At 58.3% G+C, this 15,852-nt stretch overlaps 1 protein-coding gene and 1 long non-coding RNA gene across 3 annotated transcripts in view; one reads left to right on the top strand and one right to left on the bottom strand.

The window, feature by feature from the left end:
• Nucleotides 1-2,808: 2,808 nt before the first annotated feature.
• The window catches only part of ASAP3 (ArfGAP with SH3 domain, ankyrin repeat and PH domain 3), a 50,224-nt gene continuing 37,180 nt past the window's right edge, over nt 2,809-15,852 (bottom strand). Inside the window, exons 8-25 of one of the 2 annotated variants that reach the window (XM_051857964.3) lie at nt 14,345-14,420; nt 14,089-14,175; nt 13,847-13,956; nt 12,270-12,339; nt 11,876-11,963; nt 10,613-10,661; nt 10,333-10,523; nt 10,117-10,250; nt 9,777-9,871; nt 9,449-9,626; nt 7,981-8,066; nt 7,707-7,822; nt 7,075-7,142; nt 6,887-6,994; nt 6,576-6,771; nt 5,606-5,831; nt 4,966-5,056; nt 2,809-4,056 (exon numbers count right to left, since the gene is read on the bottom strand). In XM_051857964.3, coding sequence (XP_051713924.3) covers nt 3,982-4,056; nt 4,966-5,056; nt 5,606-5,831; nt 6,576-6,771; nt 6,887-6,994; nt 7,075-7,142; nt 7,707-7,822; nt 7,981-8,066; nt 9,449-9,626; nt 9,777-9,871; nt 10,117-10,250; nt 10,333-10,523; nt 10,613-10,661; nt 11,876-11,963; nt 12,270-12,339; nt 13,847-13,956; nt 14,089-14,175; nt 14,345-14,420 — 2,044 coding nt within the window. In that variant the 3' untranslated portion in view covers nt 2,809-3,981. Of the gene's footprint in view, nt 4,057-4,965; nt 5,093-5,605; nt 5,832-6,575; nt 6,772-6,886; nt 6,995-7,074; nt 7,143-7,706; nt 7,823-7,980; nt 8,067-9,448; nt 9,627-9,776; nt 9,872-10,116; nt 10,251-10,332; nt 10,524-10,612; nt 10,662-11,875; nt 11,964-12,269; nt 12,340-13,846; nt 13,957-14,088; nt 14,176-14,344; nt 14,421-15,852 lie in introns of both variants that reach the window. The other variant, XM_051857963.3, reaches the window with a different exon arrangement.
• On the top strand, nt 10,088-15,758 carry LOC149125801 (uncharacterized). The gene is made up of 4 exons (XR_016211240.1): nt 10,088-10,213; nt 12,582-12,747; nt 13,629-13,815; nt 15,059-15,758. It is a non-coding gene; the product is annotated as an uncharacterized LOC149125801 (long non-coding RNA).

The raw sequence follows: 15,852 nt of genomic DNA, 5'->3' as shown, positions 1-15,852 counted from the left end.
GTCCTGCCTTTGGGGTGTCCAGTGAGATTTGCAGACCTTCCCAAGAGGGCTCCTGTCTCCAGGTGCTGCCGTGTGACAGCTGTCAAGGGAGGACAAGGTGGCGTTTTCATTCCTTATATATATATATAAGATTTTAAAATTTATTTTGAAAGGCAGAGTTACACAGAAATGAGAGGAGAGAGAGAGAGAGAGAGAGAGAGAGAGAGAGAGACAAAGAGGTATCTTCCATTCGTTGGTTCATTCACCAGGAACTTCTTCCAGGTCTCCTACAAACCGGTGCAGGGGTCCAAGCACCTGAGCCATCTTCCACCTCTTTCCCAGGTGCATTAGCGGGAGCTGGATTGGAAGTGGAGCAGCTGGTGCCTGCTGGCAGAGGCCTAACCTTCTACACCACAGCGCCGGCCCTCATTCTTTGTGGACACTGAGCATTCCATTTGTGCTGGGCACTTGGAGCCCTGGGCATCGGAGAGGAACAAGAGTCCTGCTGGGTTTCTTTTTTCTTTTTTTGACAGGCAGAGTGGACGGTGAGAGAGAGAGAGAAAGAGAGAAAGGTCTTCCTTTTCTGTTGGTTCACCCCCCAATGGCCGCTGCGGCTGGCACACCATGCTGATCTGAAGCCAGGAGCCAGGTGCTTCTCCTGGTCTCCCATGGGGTGCAGGGCCCAAGGATTTGGGCCATCCTCCACTGCCTTCCCGGGCCACAGCAGGGAGCTGGCCTGGAAGAGGAGCAACTGGGACAGAATCCGGCGCCCCGACCGGGACTAGAACCCGGTGTGCTGGCGCCACAGGCGGAGGATTAGCCTAGTGAGCCGCGGCGCCGGCCCCTGCTGGGTTTCTGACTGTTCGTGCAGGTGCTGGTGCGTGGCCGTCTACATCCAAGGGGCTGAACCATCTGTGGCCACAGCAGAGATGAGGACTGTGGGGATCTCAGAGGTGAAGGCCACGCTGAGGTCAGACTTCGATTTGGGATTCTGCCAGGCCCCTTAGCCAACCCCTGACCAAGCCCTCTGGACTGAAGGGACATTTGTGGTCATTCAGATTTTTTTTTTTTTAAGATTTATTTGAAAGTCATAGTTACACAGAGAGAGGAGAGGGAGAGAGAGAGAGTCTTCCATCTGCTGGTTCCCTCCCTGAATGGCCACAACGGCCGGAGCTGCGCCAATCCAAAGCCAGGAGCCAGGAGCTTCCTCCGGTCTCCCATGCAGGTGCAGGGGCCCAAGCACTTGGGCCATCCTCCACTGCTTTCCCAGGCCATAGCAGAGAGCTGGATCGCAAGTGGAGCAGCCAGGACTCGAACTGGCACCCATATGGGATGCTGGCACCTCAGAGGGAGGCTTAGTCCACTCACTGTGCCACAGTGCCGGCCCTTGAAGGCACATTTTAATCACTGCTCTCTCCAAGGCCTCCACAGGCTGAAGCCCCTGTCATTACTGTGGTCACCCCTCATTATCACATCCTTTGTGGCTTTCTGACCTCAGTTTCACTTCGCCACTCCCACCTTAGGCTCCTGGGATCACCTGCTAGATCCTTGTCTTGGGGACAAGGGACCACGGCTGAGGGTTCCTCTCTCCACATCGTGGGCTCTTAGTCTCACGCTTTGGACCAGATGCCTAGTGGCCGTGGAGGGTTGCACGGGTCACGTGCAGGAAGCTGGGCTGAGACTGAGAGGTGGGGCCTGGCGGAAGGTCATTAGGTCATGAGGGTGCCACTTGGAGAGGGTTAATGCTGGTCACCTGGAGGGAGTTCTGTCGGGAGCAGGCTGGGGGAAAGCGAGGCCGCTGCACGCACGTGGCCCTTTCTCTGTGTGGCTCGTTCCACGTTTCCAGTGCCGTGGCACAGCCCTGGCTGGGACACGAGAGCCACGCTGTCTGGAGGCTCCCCCCACCAGAATCATGGGTTGAACTGACTTCTTTACTTGAACAGGCACCCGGACTTGGGTATTTTGCTAGATCAATCTGAGACGGACCAAGACAGCACCCCTGGCCTTTGTCCCCCAGATGCCAGTGGCACCCTCCTGCAGGGGACAAAAATGTCTTTCACCAAGTGACCCTGGGTCAAAAATACCCCTGGTTACAAACCACTGCTCCACATCGGCCCTCTTCCTTGCCAAGTCCACAGTAACAATTACTAGCCCCAGGGCCCTGCGTTGTAGCGTAGTAGGATAAGACTCTGTCTGCAGCACCGGCATCCCATTTGGGCACAGGTTCGAGTCCCAGCTGCTCCACTTCCAATCCAGTTCCCTGCTAATGGCCTGGGACAGCAGTAGAAGATGGCCCAAGTCCTTGGGCCCCTGCACCCATGTGGGAGACCCGGAAGAAGCTCCTGGCTCTTGGCTTCAGATAGGTTCAGCTCCGGCCATTGCAGCCATTTGGGGCATGAACCAGAGGATGGAAGACTCTCTCTGTCTCTCCCTCTCTCTGTAACTCTGTCAAATAAATAAATAAATCTTAAAAAAATTATTAGCTTCCAGAGGTCAGCATTGTGTGCGGCGGCCTGCAGTGACTGGATCCCATATCGGAGCTCCAGAGTCCAGCTGCACTGCTTCCAATCCAGCTCCCCACTAGTGTGCCTGGGAAAGCAGCATAAGGTGGCCCGAGTGCTTGGGTCCCTGCCACCCACGTGGGGGACCAGGATGGAGTTGGCCCAGCCTTGTCTGTTACAGCCATTTGGAGAGTGAACCAGTGGATGGAAGATCTCTCTCTGGCTCGCCCTCTCTCCCTGTCACCCTGCCTTAAAAAAAAAAAAAAAAAAAAAAAAAAAAAAAAAAAAAAAGAATTCCAACCCTGAAGTCCCAATGAAACCACTGGAGTTTACTCCCCACAGTCCTTTATTAGAGATGGATAAAGTCAGTCCGAGATGAACAAAACCAGACAGGGAAGGCTCAGCCGGCACCCCTGCGTCTGTGGGACTACAGCCCAGCAGGCGGCCACACAGCTGCGCTGGCCTCCCCTGCTGGCCCCACGCCGGCGAGGGTTAGTTGGGAGTTAGTGGTTAACGGCGGTTCAGGTGCACCTGCTTCCCCATCAGGCGGAGCAGCCCTGGAACGCCTGGCACTGGCAGGCAGAAGCTCGAAGCTTTGCCCTCTCGTTTCTGTCACTCTCCTTTCTCCTGTCTCAGCCCCCACTTCCCCCAGTCTGGAAGGCTCCTGAGTTGACCAAGAGCGAGAGGGGAGCAGTCATCCCAGACCACGGCTTTCCTTCCTGGTAAGTCAAGGCGGGGTGGGTCCTTGCGGGTGAGTCCTCGCCACCTGGGGAACACGGTACGATCCCGTCCCAGGGAAGGCCACGCTGCTTCTCAAAAGGAGCAAGTCGGAATGTTACCTAATAGCCGGGATGGCGTGGGCACTGGCCAGCCAGAGCGGATGGGAGCTACAGACGACTGCAGGGGTCATACAGGTCTCAAAGGCTGACGGTCCGTCTCGCCCCTGACCTCTGAACCATACCCTGGAACCTGGCTCTCCCAGTCCAGTCCTTGAGAGCAGCTGCCTGTAGAACCTTTGTCTCACGCATGTCCTTAGGCGTGGACAGAGTGCTGGGGTTCAGGAATACTACACTAACTGACAGCGGGGAAGACAACACCGGTGTGGGAAGGTCCCCGACCTGGACATGAGGGTGGTGGAGGAGGGCTGGTCCTACTCTGGTCTGTGCAGCCCCTGGACTGCTGGGAGAAACAGGCCTGGTCTGATGAGGGACTGAGGGTTCTGTAGCCGAAGCTGGCTCAGGGGAACTCAGATGCAGCCACAGGCTCCCTGGCCCCGGGAGGTATTGAGACTGAGCAGAAGAACCACATAAACCCAAACATGCAAGGTCCAGTGACCTCAGCAGGGGCATGGCCTACGGCAAGAAGAAGGCCACCGAGAGAAACAGGGGCAGAGAGAGGGAGACCTGGGGGAAGGAACACCCCAACTCCCCCGTCTTGTGGGCTCAAGTCCCAGGGCTGAATGTTGGGGTCCAGTACGTGGCATGCAGGGGTCAGCAAGGGACTAGTCTTGCAGAAGTTGTACAGAACTTGCCGGGAGAACTCCTGGCCTGGAGCCATCTCCTTCAGTGCAGCCGGCCTGGGGAGAGAAGGCGGAACCTGACATTTGTCTGCACCCGTTACCTGCAAGGTGTTGTTCTCGCTTGGTTTCACCTCTGTCCCACTTCACACTTGATGAACCTGAGGCTTGAAGAAATGAAGCCACTGGCCCAAGGTCACCGCCCTCTAAAGCCTGGCCTCTTTCTATGCTACCTGCCACGATGCCAGGCACCCATTAAATGCTGGGTGACAGATACTGGATTTTCAGGACAACAGTGGAACCAGGATGTGGACAGGGATTTGTGTCTGGGGCCTGACATGGATGGGCTGAAGACGAGGATTCCCCAGAGACCCAGCTCTTGCCCTGGCCATCCCTGAGGAATCCCCAGGGAGCACGGAACTGAGACGGGACTTCCTGCCGACAAAGCTGGCTCTGCTCCACGGCCACCCCCAGGTCCACTCTGCAGATGTAACTGTGGGAGACTGCGATGCAGCAGGGGGAAGCCGGGTTCAGGATGACAGCTCTCACCCTGTCCCCATCATGTCCCTCCCTGCCTGGGATCTGGAAGTCCCCAAGGTTCCAGGAGACTCCTGTACAAGGGGAAGGTGGGGTGAAGCCAGGGCTGGCACAGCCTCGCTGTGACTGCTTCTCGGAGCAGGCAGCCTGGCTGACACGGCTAGGCTCCTCTTCTGGGGAACAGCCAGAGCATGGGCCTTGTCAGCTCACCTGTCCCTCAGGGTTTGGGCTCTCAACTTCCCCAAGCTCTGGGTGGAGTGGAGGATGGGGGAAGGAGGAGCTTCAGGACAGGGGCCAGCTGAAGTGGCCACCTGGCCCCCACGCAGCCGCATCGTGGGTGGAGAGGTCTCCCACCCCCAGATGTCTCCCCTTGATGGACTTGGCCCTCTAGGCGCCCTCTCGCCACCCCAGAGGAAGTCCTGGAGCTCCTACCGGTGCATTCCTTCTGGGCACAGGCTGCCTGGCGGAGGGACTGTCTTCCAGGCTCCGGCCCCCGCGTCGATAGGAGCGAGTGCTTTCAGAGCTGGACGGCAGAGAAAGGCCAAAGTCGCCGTGGTGCCTGGAGAATCCCGCAGGGTGGAGACAAAAGGCTCAGCTACAGCGTAAGGCTGGGGGTGTTCAGGGTGAATGAGTGGGTAGGGCCTATAAGGCCTCCAGGCCAGCTCCATCAGAGGCCCAAGGTCTAGAACTGACCTTTGGAGGGCCCTGGGGCTATCCCCAAGTCTACTGCTCCCAAACTCCAGACTGAAAGGGTTTGCAAGGGAGAGGCCTGGATTCTGGGGTGCAGGTGGGGCAGAGTGAAGACCCCATGGAGAGCCTCTCCAAGGAGCCCCGTCTGTGGGGCCCACCCTTCTCTTCTCCAACTCCAGCAGCCGGATTCGGGAGCAGGTGTGTGCAGGAAGACAGGTCCAGTCATCTGCCGCCCAAGGCCCAGCCTCTCTGGCTAAGCGTGGGCTCCAGAGCTGCACTGGGCCCAGGGTTTACGCAGGCAGTATTTAGGGGCAGGGAGACGAACAGAGGCTCAGAGAGGTCGGGAGACTTTGCCCAGGCTCGCGGCGGGACCCTCACCAACCTGAACCTGACGGGCAGGTGCGTCTCCGTAGGGGTGGTCCCAGGTATCAGGCTGAATCGGGACGCTCCCAGCGCCTCCCGGAGGTTCTCTGAGCTGAGCGGGGCCTGGCTGGGACCCCCCGGGTCCACCGGGCTCGTAAGGCTGGAGGAGCAGGAGGACGCTGGACTGCCTGGGCTCTCAGGGCTTTCGGGGTGCTCCACACTCAGGCTGGGGACTTCGGAATGATCTAGAATCAGAGGCGATCAACTCTTTCTCATTTACTCTGTGCTCAGTTTCACAGCAGGCTTTGGCCTCTAGATATCTCGTGGTTTCTTCCAGCTGTGTGCTCCGGGTCCCCCTTTCCTGCATCCCCTTCCCCAGGGATAGCAGTCACAGCGCGCAGGGCCACACTGACTCCTGCCCTTGCTTCTGCTCACAACCTCTTCTCAGTCTGGACTTTTCTGCTACCCCTCAGGTTCAGCTCAGGTGCCACCTCCACCAGGAAGCCTTCCTTCTCCCAGAACAAGCTTGTTCATTTATTCAGCAAACACTTCTCACGAACAGCAGGCTCAGTGCCAGGCGCTGGGCCACAGAACAGCCCAAGTCCCTGTCTCCTGGGGATTTACATCCTGATCGCCTTGAATCAGAACCGACTGCATCCGGGTTTCCAGCCCCTCCACTAGCCTGTGCCTTGGTAGCCCCTGCAGGCCCCAGGACACGGCCCGTGCTCCCAGGCCTCCTCTATATTCAAGTGAAGCAATGGGGACTTTGGAGTAAGACAGGCATGGCTTGGAGGTTCACATCAAAGGCTTATTAGCGTGAGAGCGCAAACGTGTCACCTCACATCTCTGCTCCCTGACCTTCAAGACCTTCAGGGAAGTCACCTGAGAGATGACTGTGAGGATGCTACGGGGCGACACAGGCCCTCCGAGCTCCGTGCCCCAGCACAGAACGGTCTGTCGGCCATTTTGCTGGGCAGCCGCCCGCGTACCTGCAACACCGGGTCCTGCTCGGCCCTGGAGCGTGCTCCGCGCAGAGTGCTTGACGGGCAAGGGCGGGGGGCAGGCCTCACTCTGGCTCTGAGGCGGCGCTGCTCCCAGGCTGCCGAGGGTCTCGTACATCTTGTTGGTGATGTCCAACCTCCCACCGGCACAGTGGGCCTGGGCCGAGGGCTTCAGAGAGCAGCGCTGCAGGACCACAGTGTGGGCGTGAGGACGGCCAGCCTGGGTCCTCCACACCCCACACCCAATCTGGCTCGCCCCTTTGCCACCCAGAGGCCCGCGGGGCAGGGCCGGCACCCACCTTCTCCTCCTCATCCTCCTCACTGTCAGAGCCGGGCTCTGTGGAAATCCCCCAGGAGTAGTCCACGTGCAGGGGGAAGGTGAGGGTCCCCGCCTGGGCCTGCTCCAGCTGCCGAAAACAAAGGCGTGGCAGTCAGGGGCCCAGCAGGGAGGAGGGCACCGGGGGCACCCCCGGCCCTTAGACCTCACCAGCTCTTCACACTCCTTGTGCTGCTTCCTTCTGGCTATGTCCAGTGCTGTCTCTCCTGCCTCGTTCACTGTTGGGGGTGAAGACGGGAGCCGTGGTCAGAGCAGAGACACGGGAGCTCGGAGAGTGCTGGCGCTCTGCCATCAGAATGTCTGGGTTTGAACCCTGGCTCTGCCACTTTCTGGCTGTGTGACCTCAGGCGAGTTCCTTAACCACCCTGGTTCTTAGTTAGTTTAACCTAGAGAATGAGGATGGCAGTGTAACCACCCGACAAGGGTGCTGTGGGGATTCGATGCATTAACGTGTGTCATGTTAAACAGTAAACAGTAGCTAGCGTTTAGCTAGCATTTAGAAATGTTAGCTTCAGAAATGTTATCTCGTCTTATCCTCTTAGCAGGCCTGCCAGGCCCACAGTATTATTCCCATTTCACAGATGAGGAAGCTGAGGTTCAAGAGACGAATGACACACGCCCACAGTCACGGAGCTGGTCAGAAACACGGCAGGATTGGAAGCCAAGCCACTCAGCACAGTCCTTGCTGGCCATCAGTGCTGTCCGCCTGGGCAGAGGGCAGCAGGTCCAGCCGGAGGCGTGGCCAGGAGTGCGTGTCTGACGGAGGAGGTATGCGAGCCCACCTGTGCCAGCCACGGCTCTCCCTTTCAGCAGCAGCTTGAGGCAATCTGGCTGGTTAGCAAGGGCCGCATAGTGCAGAGCGGTGTTCCCGTCGGCAGCCTTGGCATCCAGGTGACCGCTGTGGGGAGAGGGTTCAGGGAGAAGGAAAGGGGGACAGACGGGGCAGGGGGTCCAAGTCGAGGGGAAAAGAGGGGAGAGAAACGGAGGGGGAGAGTGGGGGAGCGGAGGCAAGGCGGGAACCGCGAGGGGGGCGCACGGCCACGCCAGCGCTCTCACCCGTTCTGGATGATGAACTCCACCAGGGGCAGCGAGGCTGGGCTGGCCACTTGGACGGCCAAGTGCAGGGCGAGCTCTCCGGGTGCCTGGATCCAATCCGCACCTCTGAGTTCCCCCGTCCACCTGCTCTCCCCCAGTACTGCCCTCCTCCTTTTTGTACTGAAGTCAGTAATTTATTTTGAATCCGTGTATCTTTGTAATCGTCCTTTTTTTTTTTTAAAAAAGCTTATTGTTTAAATTTATTTAAAAAATTTAAAAAGCAGCAAGAAAGAGAGGGAGGGAGAAACCGAGAAAGAAGCCGTCCATGGGTTCACCCCTCAAATGCCTGAAGCAGCCAGGACAGGGCCAGGCCGAAGCCGGAGGCCAGGAACTCAGTCCAGGTCTCCCACGTGGGTGGCAGGGGCCCAAGTACCTGAGCCACCACCTGCCGCCTCCCAGGGTGCGCACCAGCAGGGAGCTGGATCAGGAGCAGAGGCGGGACTTGATCCCAGGCACCCCCACAGGGGATGCAGGTGCCCTAAATGAGAGCTCAGCCTGCCGTGACACGATATTACCCTCCCAGACCCTGGGAGATGAGGTTGCTCGGACGGAACTCAGGTGTGGGAGGAAGACAAAGGGCCAGTCTCCCAGGGCTTCCTTCAAGACTTCCTCCTCCGCTGGGGCCGTTGCTGTGGCGCAGCGGGTTAACGCCCTGGCCTGAAGTGCCAGCATCCCATATGGGTGCTGGTTCGAGACCAGGCTGCTCTTTCTCTCTCTCTCTAACTCCATCGTTCAAATAAATAAAATAAATCTTAAAAAAAAAAAAAAAGACTTCCTTCTCCGCCTCCAAACCTCCCAAACTTGGTTCTTGGTCCTGAGCTCCTCCCTCTACTTCTACTACCCTGCCTGCAAACCTGTTGCTCACAAGGAGGCTGTTCCAAATTCTTAACCTTGCCTGAGTGCTGCACTCCCGCCGTCCAGTGGACAGCCCCCAAGATGTCAGACAGATGGCTCGGAGACAGCCAGTCTTGGATGTCCAACCAGCCAGCGACTCCTGTCCATTTACTCTTTCAAATGCCACCAGTGTCCACTCTCCCCGCTCACGGGTCTGCCGGCTGGGTTAGCCAACGCGGGGCCTCCCTGCTTACCCACTGCCTGGACTGTCCAGGTAACAAGACACGAGTATTTCTTGCACACTGACTATGCACACCTATGCATATATGACTCCATTCTCACACTATTGGGGGTGCTGTTGTTAATCCAATTGGCACAGGGGGAACTGGGGCTCAGAGAAGTTATGTAACCTGCCTGGGATCACACAGCCAGGAGGACAGGGCCAGGACTCCTGCCCTGCTCTGCTAGACCTGAGCAGAACGCTCTCATTTAGCCCTCTAATGGGCGAGGCCTGCGGTGTGGGAGGTGGGACGGAGGGGAGTAGGAGCCGTTCCTGCAGGAGGACCGGGCAGTGCGTCCACCCAGGGGCTCTCACCTGCCCATCCGGCCCTGGCAGCGGCTGTCCGAAATCCTGCCGGTTGGCAAAGGCCTCCAGGACCGACAGGAGGTCCCTGTTGCAAATGGCCGTCCGGAGTCTCTGAGGCTCTGGGGTGCAGCGGCGGGCAAACTTGTGTTCCACATACTTGGCCACGATGTAGTCCCTGCGGGTGCTCCTGCCACGGACACCACGGGGTCTCAGACACACGGGGCTGGTTCCGTGCTAAGTCCTGGACAGCCCACGCAGGAGCGCTTCTCCGCCCCTCCCAGCCATGTCCGGGAGACTCCCTAGACTTTAACCCAAGGGTCTCCGGGGACTCCCTTACATGTCACTCTCGGCTGTGGGCTTAGGGCTGCGGTGTGAGGGCAGCTGGGCCTCCATGACCTCATTGAAGCGCATGTTTCCGATGTTCAAGGCCAGCTGGGGTCGCAGGGGAGTGAAGGGGCGGTGTCAGACTGAGCGGTTAGGACAGCACCCTCCTGGGGTGGGGCTGAACCTCCTGAAGTCCCGCCCCTCGGCCCAGGCCTCGCCCTTGCCCACCCTGGTTCTGGCTCCTGCGGGATTCAGACCACCATGGCCCCGCCCACCTTTGACCCCATGGGCGGAGCCCACTGGCCCCGCCCCACGCCGAGCCGCACCGGCAGCCGGCCCCGCCCCGCCCTCACCAGCAACTCGGATGGGCCCAGCAGGTCCAAGGTGAGGGACTGCATGCGGGAGAAGCGCACGCCCAGCTCGCGGTGGACGCCGGAGCACTGGATGCAGGTGAGCACGCCCAGGTTGGTGCTGAGCCACGTGGGGTCTGCGGAGGAGCGCAGCTGAGCCTGCGGCGCGGGCCCTGCCCTCCCGCCCGGCGCCCTCCCCACGCGGCCCGGCGTCCTGACCTGCGGCCCCGCAGTCGCAGCAGTGGCCATTGCCGGGCCGGCTCTTCACCTCGGCGATGAGCAGCTTCGTGAGCTCCTGGGGCTCCGCGTCCAGCCCGGCGCCCGCCCAGGGCCCGGGGCCGCTGCTGGGCTCCCCGAGGAAGGCGCTGCTCAGGGCTTCGTCCTTGCTGTTCTGCAGCACTGACACCCACCTGCGAGATCGGCGGGCGGGGCAGGCGATGGGAGGCTGCGCGGGGGAGGCCGCCCTGCCCACCCGGGGTCGGCGCGCAGGGGCACTCACGCCTCACACTCCTGCTCGTCCTCGGCGTGGAAGTGGTACGTCCGGCTGTCTGTAGGGGAGAGGGGTGCCTGGCTCAGGGCCGGGGCGCCCACCCAAGCCGCTGACTCCAAGTGGGGCTTTTGATCCTTAGGGGTGGAGCTCTCCCAAGCCAGGAGTGCCAGGGGGGTAACTGGGTTCCCCTGAGGCACAGCACCACCCCCAGATCAGAAGCAGGGTCTCCCAAACCCACCGCCGCAGCCACGCTGGCCCCCAGCCTGCCGCCTGTGCCAGCTCCCAGCACGTTCTGCCTGAGGTTCTGCTCTGATCCCACCACTCCTTGCTCCAAGACCCCCTGTGGCTCCCTATTGCCAGGAAATAAAGCCCAAACCTTACAGAGGCATTCGCAGGCACCAAGTCCCGCTGCTCCTACGCAAACTGGCTGGAGCCACTCTCTCGCTTCCATGTCTCTCGTGGTGCCAGTTCTGTCTCCTGAGACCACCCCCCAAGTCTACTCGCTCGTGTTCTTCAAGGCCCAGGTCCGACCTGCCTCCCACAAGCAGCCTTCCCCGACCCCGCAGCATGGCAGGCCTCCCCTCTCTCCAGTCTCCCGCAGGACCCTATCTGCACCTCTCTCTCTTAAATATCTAGTTTATTTATTTGAAAGACAGAGTTGCAGAGAAAGGGAGGGAGGGAGAGAGAGAGAGGGAAACCTTCTGCTGGGTCACTCCCCAAATGGCCTCAACAGCCAGGGCTGGACCAGACCAAAGCCAGGAGCCAGGAGCTTCTTCCGGGTCTCCCATGTAGGTGCAGGGGCCCAAGCACTTGGGCCATCTTCTGCTGCTTTCCCAGGTGCATTAGCAGGAAGCTGGATCGGAAGTGGAGCAGCCGGGACCTGAGCCAGCGCCCATACGGGATGCTGGCGTCATAGGTGGCGACTTAACCCGCTACGTCACAGCGCCAGCCCCTGCACCTCTCTTTTGGACACATACCCACCCCCCTACAGTCCTGGGTCCCCACCTTACACCTCTGCTGGAGAGCCCTCGGGATCTAGCTTTCTCAGGCGGGCCCCCCTCACACGAGGCCTGGCACCAAAGACTCCAAGGATGAAAAGTGAACAATGGAAGGAAAATTTCTAAAGCCAGGTGACCCAAATCTCCGCAAACACGCTTTACAGGAATAACCAAATCTCACGTGGGAAGTGGGTGCACTTTCCTGTTTAATGGGATGGGGGTGGGGTGAAGCCCTGGGCAGCGAGCTATGTGGGAGGGGACGGGGACCACTCACGGGTCACCAGGTCGAAACACTTTTTGTCCTCCGGGTTTGGTCTCACTTGGCACGTCAGCAGGGTCAGCTTCACTGGGGGCCGGTTTATCTGTGGGAATTTGGGGGACACAGGACGAACACATTACCCTCCAGGTCTTCCAAACTCTTTAGGCCTCTGTCTCTCAAGCTGTAGAGAGGGTGTAATACGCCTGCTCCTGCTGTCTCCCCTATCCCAGCACCTCAAACATGAGGAGCATAGGTTAGGACTTAGGGCGGGGGCTGCGGGTCCCATCCTTCCCTCCACAAGGGGTCTGCGCCTCCCCGGGGCCAGGTCTGGGGGCCACCGTAGAAGGAGGCCCGGACACTGGTTGCTCAGACCACCAAGGGGAGGAGCCCCAGCCCCCCCAGGCCTCACCGTGCTGTGCGAGATGGTCAGGCAGCCGTACTTGACCCCACACTTCCTCTTCTGCCAGACTCTCCGGATTCTAGGCCCCAGGGGGATAGAAAGACGGGATCCGAGGCTTACCCCTGACCGCCCTGCCCTCCCCCCACGACGACCTCTAGCCCCACCTTTTCACCCCCACCCCCAACCCCTCGCTCCCTGGGGACCCCTTCTGATGGAGGAGACGGCATCCTGTGCTCTGGGAGCTCCCAGTCTGATGGCCAACAGCCCCACCCTGTGCGAATCCTTATGCTAAAGAGGACACTGTGGTTTTGACCTCCGTAGGCGTCCAGTCTAACGGAGGAGACACGACTTCTAGTCTGAAAGGAGGATGGCCTTTCCCACAACAGGTGAACTGTGGTTAAAGACAAGGCAGGATCACTGCTGAGACCCCAAAAATAAAATCGGCAAGTCCACGACCCAAAGCTACTTAGCGCTTCTCCTGTTAGAGGTAAATATTCATTGGTTTCTTCTTCCATGTTATTCTTCTCGGATAGAAACATGAACACATCGCAGAAGAGCCTTTGTGTTTCAGACTTTTTGTCTTTTTTTCAATTTATTTATTATTTGAGAGGCAGAGTTACAGAGAGAGCAAGAGACAGAGACAGAGGTATTCCATCTACCGGTTTACTCCCCAGATGGCCGCACACCCAGAGCTGGGCCGATCTGAAGCCAGGAGCCAGGAGCTTCTTCTGAGTCTCCCTCATGGGTGCAGGGGCCCAAACACTTAGGCCATCTTCCACTGCTTTCCTAGGCACATTAGCAGGGAGCTAGATCAGAAGTGGAGCAGCCTGTGCTCGAACTGGCACCCATATGGGATGACAGCACTGTAGACAGCGACTCAACCCATTACATCACAGTGCCAGCCCCAACACTAATTTCTAGACCTATTTAGTTTATGGTAGAGGTTAAGAGTGAGGGCACAGGGGCCGGCACTGTGTCACAGCAGGCTAAGCTGCCATCTGCAATGCCAGCATCCCATATGGGTGCCAGTTCGAGTCCTAGTTACTTCATTTCCGACCCAGCTCTCTGCTATGGCCTGGGAAAGTAGTAGGAGATGGCCCAAGTCCTTGGGCCCCTGCACCCATGTGGGAGACCCAGAAGAAGCTCCTGGCTCCTGGCTATGGCCTGGCCCAGCCTCAGCTGTTACGGCTAGTTGGGGAGAGAACCAGCAGATGGAAGACCTTTCTCTCTGTGTCTCCTCTCTCTCTCTCTGTAACTCTGACTTTAAAATAAATAAATAAGTCTTTTTTAAAAAAAGATTAGTACAAATTGTTTTAAAGAGTGAGGGTATAGTCAGGTTCCGTAAACGTTGCTGCTGCTATTTTTCAGGACAAGAACAACTGGTGACCCTAGCAGACGGTCCCATGCCCAGCTGTCCTGGACAGAACTCAGGCTTTCATGACTTTGCACTGTTGGAGTGGATGGTTCTGGAGCCCCCAGGGTCTGCATGAACTATAAAAATATGCACTCGTGGGCAGTGACCTCAAACCTGGCACTCCCAGCTGTGCGACTCTGGGTAAGTTACTTAAACTCTCTGCGCCACTTACCCATCACTTTTCTTGTACAGAAAGCCCACCTTCTCCGTCCCAAACTGCTTGTTGCCTTGATGCTGGTGGATGCTGTAGCCGCCGCCTGAGTTCTTCCGGCTCAGGTGCTCCTGTCCTCAGACACAGAGGAGCGCTCAGGGCGTCTGAGTGGGAGGAGCCCTGGGGGCTCTTCCTCCTCTCCCCACGCCCCACACTGGGCCCTGAGGGGAGGGCATTGCTTTTAGGATGGCTCAGGGGCTGACCTCTCTGCTGTCAAGCTGAAGCGACCCTCGGAGGGAGTCCCGGAGCTGGGTCAGCTTCTGTAGCTCCTCCTCCTGGGCTTGATGCAGCTGTGGGACAGAGGTCAGGACCCGTGAGCAGCCAGCAGGTGTGCCGGCCACAGAGCCCAGACCCACGGTCGCAGGGCAGCAGTGCACTCTGTAGGCAGGAGCCAGCACCTCCCCGCCCAAAGGTTTCCCCGGGACAGGGCCACCTGGCCGAGGGCGAGGCCCGACTCACCGTGTGCACTGAGGCCGCCAGCTTCTCGATGAAGGGGGACAGGCTCTGGGCGGCCTTCCAGCCGTCTTGGAAGAAGCTGAGAGGACCAGGGGGCAGAAAAGGGCCCAGAGAGATGAAAATGAGAGATACACCAGAGTGCAGGAAGCACTCTCAGGATCACAGGGCGCCTGGGATGGCGTAGACTGATGGTCAGGAGTAGGCACTCCAGAGTCCAGTCTCTGGGTTGGGGCTGAGGCCGGCGCTGTGGCTCAGCGGGTAAAGCCCACCACCTGCGAGGCCGGCATCCCATATGAGCGCCATTTCAAATCCCAGTTGCTCCACTTCTGAACCAGCTCCCTGCTGATGCACCAACTTCTTGGGTCCCTGCCAGCCATGTAGGAGACCCGGATGGAGTGTCAAGCTCTCAGCTATGGCCTGGTCTCTGGTTTGGGGCAGGTGTTTAGCCCACAGTTAAGATATCCATGTCCCACATCGGACTGTGTGAGTTCAATTCCCAGCTCCAGCCTTCCTGTTAATGCAGACCCATGTGGGAGACCTCGAGTGGGCTCCTGGCTCCTGGCCTTGCAGACATCTGGGGAGTAAACCAGCGCATGGGAGCTCTGGATGGCAGCATACTTTCTCTTTCAAAAAATAAATGATATTCAGTTCTTGGGATCGGATTCCTCTTACTAGCTATGTGATTTTGGTAAATGAGCCTGTTTCTCATCTCTACAGTGGGAACACCAGTATCTACTCCCAGAAGAGTCGGGATTCTGAGTGAGATCATGTTTGTAAAGAATTCGGTGAGCACTCAACAGAGGAGCTGGGGCAGACGTTGGGGTAGAGCAGTTACGCCACCCCTGGAATCCCACGTCGGAATGGAATGCCTAGGACTGAACAAAGCCTCTGCTTCCGAGCTGGCGTCGTGCTAATGTGGCCCCTGGGAGGCAGCAGATGTTGGCTCAGGTACGTAGGTCCCTGCCACTCATGTGGGAGTCTGGATGGAGTTCCTGGCCCTGGCTCTGGCCTGGCCCATTTGGGGAATGAACCAGCGGATGGAAGATGGAACAATGTCTCTCCCCTCCCCCTCTCAATCTGTGCCACTTTGCCTTTCAGATAAAAGAAAAATAAACTAAAATAACATTTAAAAATAAACTTAAGAGGGACTGGCACTGTGGCCTAGTGGGTTAAGCTGCTGCCTGCAGTGCCAGCATCCCGTATGAGTGCCAGTTCAATTCCCAGCTGCTCCACTTTTGATCCAGCTCTCTGCCATGGCCTGGGAAAGCTTGGGCCCCTGCACCCATGTGGGATACCCGGAAGAAGCTTCTGGCTCCTGGCTTTGCATCAGCTCTGGCCATTGAGTCCATTTGGGGAGTGAAACAGCAGAAGGAAGAACTCTCTCTCAACTCTCCTTCTTCCTCTCTCTCTCTCTCTCTCTCTCTCTCTCTCTCTCTCTAACTCTGCTTTCAAATAAATAAATAAATCTTAAAAAAAAAAAAAAAAAAAAAACAACCTAGAGAGGAGCTATG

Source organism: Oryctolagus cuniculus, chromosome 7, assembly GCF_051225735.1.
Source record: "Oryctolagus cuniculus isolate XC-2025 breed Fujian yellow rabbit chromosome 7, ASM5122573v1, whole genome shotgun sequence".
Classification (NCBI taxonomy): Eukaryota; Metazoa; Chordata; class Mammalia; order Lagomorpha; family Leporidae; genus Oryctolagus; species Oryctolagus cuniculus.
The sequence above is the reverse complement of the archived record's forward strand: the minus strand, read 5'-3'. Positions and strand labels throughout refer to the sequence as shown.